At 56.2% G+C, this 9,325-nt stretch overlaps 1 protein-coding gene across 2 annotated transcripts; it reads right to left on the reverse strand.

Moving 5' to 3' along the window:
* Positions 1-935: 935 nt before the first annotated feature.
* On the reverse strand, positions 936-9,320 carry KCND1 (potassium voltage-gated channel subfamily D member 1). Of its 2 annotated transcripts, XM_045995037.1 has the most exons (7): positions 6,468-9,320; positions 4,387-4,549; positions 4,201-4,284; positions 4,015-4,113; positions 3,488-3,738; positions 2,131-2,359; positions 936-1,062 (listed from the first exon to the last, which is right to left on the reverse strand). In XM_045995037.1, exons 1-6 carry the CDS (start codon positions 7,586-7,588, stop codon positions 2,134-2,136), a joined length of 1,944 nt encoding a protein of 647 aa, XP_045850993.1. In that variant the 5' UTR covers positions 7,589-9,320; the 3' UTR covers positions 936-1,062; positions 2,131-2,133. The 2 variants fall into 2 exon arrangements, with proteins under 2 accessions (XP_045850993.1, XP_045850992.1); XM_045995036.1 differs by having other exon boundaries at positions 936-2,359.
* Between the last annotated feature and the right edge of the window lie 5 nt (positions 9,321-9,325).

The following is a 9,325-nucleotide window of genomic DNA, read 5'->3' on the forward strand; positions in this document are numbered from 1 at the left end:
GGGTTAGGTCCTCCTGCCATCTGCATGCTTCTGCAATCCCATCAATCTTAGTTCCAAAACACTAGAATGTAATTGCTTAATTGTCTGCCCTCCATGCTCACCTCTGTCGATCATAGACCGTGTCTACATTGCCCATCTTTGTATCCCTAGGGCTAGAACATGGTACGCGGTTAATAAATATTTGGTGAATAAATGGTTATTATTTTACAGATTAGCAACCTGAGGCAAGAGAAGGTTGAAGTGACTCTCTCTCCCGGGGCTTGGAACCCACGTCAACCCCAATCCAAGGTCCGTCTTCTTGGTGCTCCACAAAGCTCAGTCACACACTAGCCAAGTGTAGCCAGTAGCCCAGCAGAGACAGTGCAGGGGATGTCCACAAGGAAGCGTGAGCTACCAAACTTGAGAGATGCTTTGTTTCTTCTTCTTCTTTTCAAATATTGAGTTGTTTGTTTTTTTTTTAAGTAAGCTCTAGGCCCAATGTGGGGCTTGAACTTAGGAATCCGAGATCAAGAGCCACATGTTCTACTGACTGAGCCAGCCAGGCACCCCTGAGAGATGCTTTTAATTAGGAATCAGTTCAGAGTCATTGGCTGCCAGGAAGCCTGGGGTTTAAGTCTCCTCTGACCACGTGTGTGCTGCTCTGGGTCTCAGTTTCCCCATCTGTGAGTGAGAGAGCTGGAGCAGATGAGTCCTAGGGGCATATCTCAGCGCTTCCTGGCCTGCCCCACTGGCTGTAGATTCAGCTCTTCAAACCACCCTCTTTAATTCCTCCTAGATCCCCATCTTCCAGAACATGTCACCAACCACTGATCTCCCAGAACCTGGACCGCAACCTGCCCTTCTCCTGGTTGAAAGGAATGAAACCAGTGTACATTTGACCCCCCAGCCCGACCCAGCCTCCAAATTCACAGAGCCAGGAGGTACTCATCCTCATCTCTCCTCTCAGGTTTTATTGACTGATGGAAACTACATCTTTGTCAGCCACCAGCTCCATGGGGACAGTGCTGGGGACATGGAACCTGAGATGATGCCAGATTTCAGCCTGAGAGCAGACACAGAGTTCTGGAAGGTGACCCAAGAGGGAAAAGAGAGAGGAATATGTGAAAAGGCTTTGTGGGGGAGGAGGAGGAAGAGATCAAGAAGTTCCTCCTGCCCCCTACAACTCTCAGAGTTTAGGAACAACCCAGGCCCCAGCCCCGACACTTCTGGACTCCTGCCCAAGAACTTGGAATCATCTCTGATCTCCAAACACAGCCTAGCTCTCACTGGCTGCTAGGCTCTTATCTCAGCCAGTCCAGACTCCAGCCCAACCCAAGAGGGAAGCAACCCAGGGGAGAAGGGGGTGGAGGGGTTGGAGGTGGCCCCCCTGGTTAGGGCAGATGTAAATGCTGCAGCAGCCTGGGCAGAGCCTTTGCATAACATCACGGCAGTAGCTGCTATTGCTAGAGTTTGCTGGGGGCCCAGCACAGGACGGGGTTGCAGGGACCCATTTCCAGCAGCCAGGAAAGGGGAGTGGTGTTTGTGCTATCTGTGTGTATTGGGAGAGGCAGCCTGACCCCTGAGCCAAGGCGAGGGGTGGCAGGTCACTGCTGAGGCCACAGCCCAGGAAGCCTGTGGTTGCATTCCAAGCTTCAGAATCAGGGAGTTGTTGGGCTCAGTGGAGGGTGGGGAAAACTCCTAGAGGCCAGCTCCAAGGTGAAGGTTCTCTTCTCTGAACCCCCAAACCTCCACAGCCCAGCCAGAGAGAAGAGGGAACCTCATCTCTCCTTCTCAGGCCAGAGCTGAAATGTCAGGTGGGAGCCCCAGGGGCCCAACAGGAGGAGCATGCAGGAGGCCAGCTAGGGGAGAGAGGCCAGCCCCAGTGTGCTGGGGCAAGGAGGCCGGGGGGCCTGAGGAAGCCCAGCACTTCAGCACCCCCCAGGACAAACTGTTGGGGGTGGGGAAATTTTCCCCTTCCCTGGCTGCTTCCCCATCAGGTGAGCCGTTCCATCAAACTCCATTGCATAGTTCTCAGTGGGGGGAGGAGGGGCAGAAGGGGTCCCAAGGCCTGTCCCTCCCTGCCTCCCCAAAATATGGCTTTGGAAAGGAGTCCCCAAGAATCAAGAGGGCCCTCTGGACGGGCGGACCCACCGCTCACAGGGAAGAGATCTTGACAGTCTCCGGGAGGAGGCAAGGGGTGCCCAAGCTGGAGTTCCTGAGGTTGCTGCTGGCCCCACCATCACCACCAGGGGAGGAAGGTTGGCTCTCATCTGGGGTGTTGGCAGGAGGGGTAGGGATACTGATGATGGCAGCCACGAAGTCCCGGCTGTCGCAGTTCAGGTCAAGGCTGTCGTGGGGCTTGGCATTGAGGCTTGAGCGGCTGTGCATAAGGATGGGGAGGTAGAAGCTTCTTAAAAGGTGCTCTTAATACTTGCCACAGCAATCGTGACATGTATTGAGTGCCTGTTGGGTCCCTGGCTCTGTTCTAAATGCTTTGCCTCCATCCCCCATTATGGCGGTGCCCAGTGAGGGCTCTGGGGTCAGGTGGTCCTGGGTTGAAATTCCAGTCTCACTTTGGCCCCTCTAAATCCCTCTTTTCTCTTTCACCCGTAGCATGGGAATAACAGAGTTGCCTACCTCGTAGGGTCCTTGCGGAGACTAAATGAGATAAGAAGTGCTATAAAGTGCTCAGCCCAGAACATAATGAGCACACATGGAAAATACCAGTATTTCTTACCTCATAGGGTCACCGTGGAGATTAAATGAGATAAAAAGTGCTAAAGAGTGTTCCACATAGTGCCCGGAACATAAGGAGCATACATACCAAAATGTTCTCCATCATGGTTACTCCTTATGATGCCAGACCCTCATAACGATCAGTGTAAGAGCTACACGACCTGGTCCTGTTCCTTTCTGATTTAGCTTCCCACAACTCTCCCCCTCACTCACTCCACTCTACTCACAGGAGCTTCTTGGCTGTGTCTCTAACACGCAGACCCATTCTTGCCTCAGGGCCTTTGCACAGTCTGTTTTCTCCCTCCCTCACCTTCTTCTGGTGTCACCTCAGCAAAGCTTCTCCATACCCCATTCTACACCCTGTCCCCCATCCCTGGTTTATTTTTCTTCTTGGTACTTAACACACCTCATTGTGTATGTGCTTGTTTATTAATGGTCTCATCCCACTAGAACATAAATTCCAGAATGTCAAGGAGCTCTGTCTGTTCTCTTTGCTGTCTGAAATGAACTCAACTTGTAAACTCCTACAGTGAACTCCAAAGTGCCTGAAAGTGCACCTGGCATATAGTAGGTGATCAATAAATGTTTGCTGAAAGAACCAACGAAGAACAAGTTCCAGGCAAGAGAAGCCCAAGCTCCCCGCATAGAGGAGTCCGGGCTTGAGCTTGGCTTACTGGGCCAGAAGTCAGGACATCTCAGACTGCCTTCCCCTGCATACCCGGTCTCAGCTCTGAGCTTCCCCCAGGGGTAGCCAGCAGGTGGGGGTGCTTACCTCTGAGGAGCAGGGCTTCTCCGCTGCCCTGCCAATGTGTCCAGCTCCTGCATGCTGCCCCGACTGACTGAGGCCGTGGAGTTGGCAAGGCGAATGGCACGGCGCTTGGCCCTGCGGGGACAGCAGGAGGACAGCAGGCTGCCAGGCCCCACTGCCTGGGAGGACACGGAGGTGCTGCGGCTGGTGCGGCCCCCCAGCGAGACAGCGCCCAGAGCCTCACTGAAGGTTAGCTCATCTGTGAACTCATGGCACTGTGGGCAGAAGGGAGGCACGGTCACGAGGCAGCACATGGGAACTGACCCAGCCCTTGGCCTTTGCTGAGGCTGCTCCCTCCTTTCTGGAAGTCTCTCTTGCTTCCCTTCCTCTGCCCACCCTTCAAGGCTCAGCTGTACTGGGGCCTCTTCCAGGAAGCCCTGTGGGGTTTCCACAATCAGTAGTGAGCCTCCCATCCCAGGGAGGGAACTGGCTGGTCTGCAGAGGAAGGCCCCTCCTTCTGTCGCCCCCCTCACCCCGCCTTTAGGCCTCACCGTTGTCTTCTCTAGACAGTGCAGGAGGTGGTGATGTTGTTGCTCAAAAGCAGAACGGTTCCGGACACACAACGTCTGTTCCTCCCCACTGCTGCTGTCCTGTGGTGGACGGAGCAGAGGGACGAGGTCAGAACCTTCCTCCTCCCACCACTGCTCCCCCCAACCCCAAGGCAGGCCCCTCCCCACCTCAAGGCCTCCGTTCTGCTTGTACTGTAGGAAGGCATTGGTGGTACCACTCTTTGCCAACCGGATCCTTGCCAAGCGCACCTTCTACAGAGAAGGGAGGAGACGAAGGGTCAGGTGGGTAGACACAAGAGCAGACTGGCTTGGGGTGTGGGGAGCAGGAGGTACTCTGAGGGAAGAGGCTGTTACCTGCTGCGCTCGACGCTTATCAGCACGCTGGTTCTGGTGGTAGATGCGGCTGAAGTTGGACACGATGACTGGTACAGGCAGCGCAATGACCAGGACACCGCTGAGGGAGCAGATGGATCCAAAAATCTTGCCAGCAATGGTGCTGGGCACCATGTCTCCATAGCTGGGGCCAGGGGAGGGAAGCCGAGGTTAAGAAGAGTGCCCACACACCCCTCAGTCTCCCACACCATCCCATCCAGCCCAACACATTCTGCGACCTTGGCCGGGCACTGAAACTCTCTGAGCCTCAGTTTCCCACTCTGCAAAATGTGGGAAAAGACCTCTCTGGCCACCGCTTGGGGTCAAGGGAGAAATTGGCCCTCAGCCCCTGCCATCTGCTGCCCCCATCTGAGTTGCACACCGAGCATCTGAGTCAGCTGGAAATCTATTAATACCAAACAGAGGAGAGAAGGAGGAAGTCAGAGGCAGTAAATATAGTCTCCTGGGGAGAAAGTCCAAGCACCACAAGCCAGCTGAGGGGCTCTGAGTCCTATGAGCGGTGCTCTGTTGGTTTTGCTTCCATCTGTCTTACCTTCTCTAGGTAGGACCCCTTCTTATTACCCCAGAAGAATCCTTGAAACTCTCCTCCCATGAAAAAATAAGGGGAGCCTTGAAACTCCCTCCTCCCTTTTCTCCATGCCATCTCCTCTTCCCTGGGGATGGAGCAATGCCAATCTTACCCACTTGTGTCACAGGGTAGGGGGGGAACTCAAGCTTAGGGAGGTTCCACAGCTGACTTGCTCAAGATCGCCCAGCATACTTTCGTTCTGAACATGGGACCAGTGAGATCCCCTCCCCTCTGCAGTCCCAGCCTCTACGCCTTCTCTCAGTCCTTGTCTCCCTCCCCCCCAAGGATGGCCGTTCCTTATTTCTTTGACTCATTTAAAAGTCTCTCCAACTTGGCCATTTCTGGTCTGTGATGTGTCATCTCAGACTGTGTCCTCAACTATGAGACACAGGCAGCTGTCCACTCTCTCGGGGTTGCTGTGAGGACTCACTAGGGTAAAAGGCACTCAAGAATCCAGTTCCAACCCAGTCTCAGGGCTCAGTATTTGTATGTCAATCCGATTCTGAACCTCCAACCAGAATTAATTTCTACTCCTTAGAAACCTGAAAGCCGGGGCACCTGGGTGGCTCAGTGGGTTAAAGCCTCTGCCTTCAGCTCAGGTCATGATCCCAGGGTCCTGGGATCGAGCTCTGCATCGGGCTCTCTGCTCTGTGGAGAGCCTGCTTCCTCCTCTCTCTCCATGCCTGCCTCTCTTGCCTACTTGTAATCTCTGTTTGTCAAATAAATAAATAAAATTTTTTTTAAAAAAAGAAAGAAACCTGAAAGCCATTTCTCTGTAACTCTGCTAAAGCCCCAGCGAGCCCACTTCACCCATTCAACAGATCCCGAGCAACTGTACACCTAATTCCAGTAATGGAAATTTAGAGAAGGAGCACGGTATGTGCCCTAAACAATGTCTTTAAGAACAACATGAGTTTGGTGATTCCATCTGATGCCTTTATCCCAACTTGTTCCCTCTCAAGGATTGACACTAAAAAATAATGCTGAAAATACCTCGACCTGGAGAACATCAAGGAATCACAATGTCACAGAGGTAGGACCCCATACGGCAGATGATTCTGGAGGTTTGAGAGACATGGGTCCTCAAGGTGGGTAAAAGGAGGTGGTGGAATGCCAGTACCTAGGTATCCTACACCAGAAACTTTCAGAGAACTTTCACAACCGTGAGGTCACAGAATCCCCTCTAGATGACGAAGGGATCAACATTTCTCATTTGCCACAGGGGGGAAACAGGCCCAAAGAGAACAAGGTCAACAGAAAGAGTGCAGCTAAGACAATCCTTGGAGCCCAAGTCTCCTGACCTGGACAGTGAAGGCATTGTCAGACCTGCAAGGGATGTGGAGATTAGTCCAACTCCCTTTGTTTTCAGAGAAGAGCAGGCGGAAGCGCAAATCGAGAAAAAAGAGATCTTACTCTTACAGAGAAAGGTGAGTGTAACTGATCGGGCAGCTCCCAACACCGGGTCTGCACTCACCCGAGGGTGGTCATGGTGACAATGGTATACCAGAAGGCCGCAGGGATGCTAGTGAAGTTGGTCTTGTTTGTGCCCTTCTCAGCATAAAACATGACCGTGGCGAAGATGATGATGGCCATGGTAAGGGAAAAGAGGAGAAAGCCCAGCTCAGAGGCACAGCTCTTGAGTGTGTAGCCCAGAATCCGCAAGCCCTGCGAGTGCCTGGAGAACTTGAAGATGCGGAACACCCGGAATACACGCAGGGTGACAAAGGCGCCCGAGACATCCTCGTTCTTGGGCACGAAAAGCCCGATGTAGTAGGGCAGGATGGCCACCACGTCGATAAGGCTCATCACACTCCGCAGGAAGCGGCACCGGCTGGGGGCGGCGAAGAGCCGCAGGAGGTACTCGCCCGTGAATATGAGCACGCAGGCCGTGTCCATGCAGAAAAAGGCCAAGGGGAAGCGGTCGCCGCAGGGCTGCTCCCTCGGGGGCCGCCGCGCGGGGCCGCGGCACGGGATGGTCTCCACCACGTTGGCGATGACCGACACCGCGATGAAGAAGCCCGTCACGTAGTAGAAGACGAGGGCCGCCGTGCTCGTGTGCGGGTTCTCGAAGGCCCGCCAGAGCCGCTGCCGCAAGGAGCTGCCGGCAGGCAGGGCAGGGCCATCGCCTGCCTGCTCGGCCTCCTCGTCCTCCGCCAGGCGCTCGGCGTTCTCCTTCTTGCGGTCCCGGTACTCTTCGAGGCAGCAGTCGCCCACGAGCTCCGGCACCAGACCGTAGAAAGCCAGCTCTTCGTCGAAGGCCTGGATGCACTCCTGCCGCGGGCAGTGCAGGCGGCCCGTGCGGTAGAAGTTCAGCACGTGCCGGAACATGTCCGGGTCGCGATCGAAGAAGTATTCGCCCGAGTCTGCGTCATAGAAGAATTCCTTTTCCGAGCTGCCTAGCAGGGTGTCTGGGTAGCGGTCCAGCGTGTTCTTCCAGGTCTCGAAGCGCCGGCCGCTCACGTTCACCACCAGAACCTCATCCCCTCGAGACGCCTTCACCCCGGGCGCAGGGGGAAGGGGCTGCTGGGCCAGGGGCAACCAGCCCACCGCAGCGGCCCTCGCGAAGGGCAGCCACGTGGCCACGCCTGCCGCCATCCTGCCGCGCCCCAGGCCCACGGAGACTCGGGGCGGGGGAGGGTGGCCTTTAGGAGAGTGTGGCTGTCTCCAGGATGCTGGGGGCTTGGAGAGGCCCTGGGCCACTCGCACAAGCAAACTGGGGGTGTCTACAGAGGCCGAGAGGAACCAGGGGGAACTAGAGAGACGGGTAGGGCCTTGGGGGGCATTTAGAGGGTCCAGGGGGGATTTGGGGGATGTCTTGAGGGACCAACCAAGGAGGAGCCAGGGAACATGGAAAGGAGAGAAAAAGCGCGCCTGGAGGGGCCAAGAAGGAGCCTAGAGAGTGTTTAGAGCGACTGAGAGGGCTCTGGAGGGGTCAGCATGTGCCTGGGAGATGCCTGGGGTGTCTTGGGGGGCAAGGATCATGGGAGAGTTGCCCACACTCTCAAGAGTTCTGAGGGAAGATAGGGCTGGGACTCCTTGGTGTGGAGAAGGGACTGGGGCATCCAGAGAGGTGGAAATGGGACCAGAGGTGTTTAAAAGAGGCCAAGAGTGTCCGGAGGCAGGGGGGTTCTAGAGGGGCGGAGAAAACTGAGGTGGGTCATCCGAACCCTCAAGACTTCTGGGGAAAAGATTAGGGGACCGGAACTCCCTAATGGATCCAGGAAAGGGGTTCGTGCATGGAAGAGGTGGCTATAGAACCAAGGTTGTAAAGAGGCTGCGAGGTGTCTTGGGAGTGCCTAGAGCAGCCAAGAATAGCCTGAGGGGGGGGGGGTGTCTACTCTCTACAGGAGTTCTGGGGAAGGCAGGCCGGGTGGGGCCCCCTAGAGGGATTGGAGAAGGGAGTAGGGCATCTGAAGGGTTAGATATGGGACTAGGTTATTTTTCAGAACCTGAGAGGTGTCTGGGAGCGAGGGGTATAGGGTGCTGCTGAGAAAGTCTGGTCCATCCTCTCAGGAGTTCCTGGGGGAAGGAAAGGGGCCTGAGGAAGCCCCTTGGGGCTCAACTGGAAGTTGGGCACAGCCCCAGAGCACCCAGAGGCTGGATAAAGACTAAGATAAGAGTAGGGGGTCCCCCCAAAATGGGTTGGAGGGCGGGGTGGGGTGTTAAAGGGAGCTGGGTGTGTCTCAGGGGAGGGGGAGGTTGACGGGCCTTGTGGGGGGGGTGCGGTTGGGGGAGGCCGGGACGAAGCTGTGTCCCACCGTTAGGGGCTGGTCTGGGGAAACCACACCCCGAGGGGCTGGTGGTGTGTGCTGGGCAGTGGAAGCAGCAGCGGCAGAAGAGGAGAAGCAGCTACAGCCAGGCCCGGGAGAGGAGAAGGCAGCGCAGACAGGCAGGGGGAGGGGGCTGGGTCCCTGGAAGGACGAGGTCCGGCAGAAGCCCTGGGGACTATCCCAGGATGGGCTAGGGAATGGGGGCTGGACCAGGGAAGGACAAGGACAGCGCTGTGGGTGGCCCCCTCCCCCTCCCCAAATGGCCGTCCTCACCTGTGTCCCCGCTGCAGCAGCGGCCACAGCGTTGGGGCTGGGGGTACCAAACACCGGAGCTCCTGCCCCCCTCTGCAGAGCTGCCTGAGTTCTCCTCCTCCTTTGGCTCTCTCTCCCCGCCCCTCTGAGCTTGCCGGGAGCTACAGAGAGAGGCAGGGAGGGGCCTCGTGGCTCCCAGAGCCCCCTCCCCTAGGACAGCCTGAGAGGGACCCTGGGGAGACTCCGCCTCCTACAAAGCTGGTTGGGCCTCAGTCGCGTCATCTGGAAAATGGGGGTGGCAGGGAGCTCT

This window comes from Meles meles, chromosome X, assembly GCF_922984935.1.
Source record: "Meles meles chromosome X, mMelMel3.1 paternal haplotype, whole genome shotgun sequence".
Lineage (NCBI taxonomy): Eukaryota > Metazoa > Chordata > Mammalia > Carnivora > Mustelidae > Meles > Meles meles.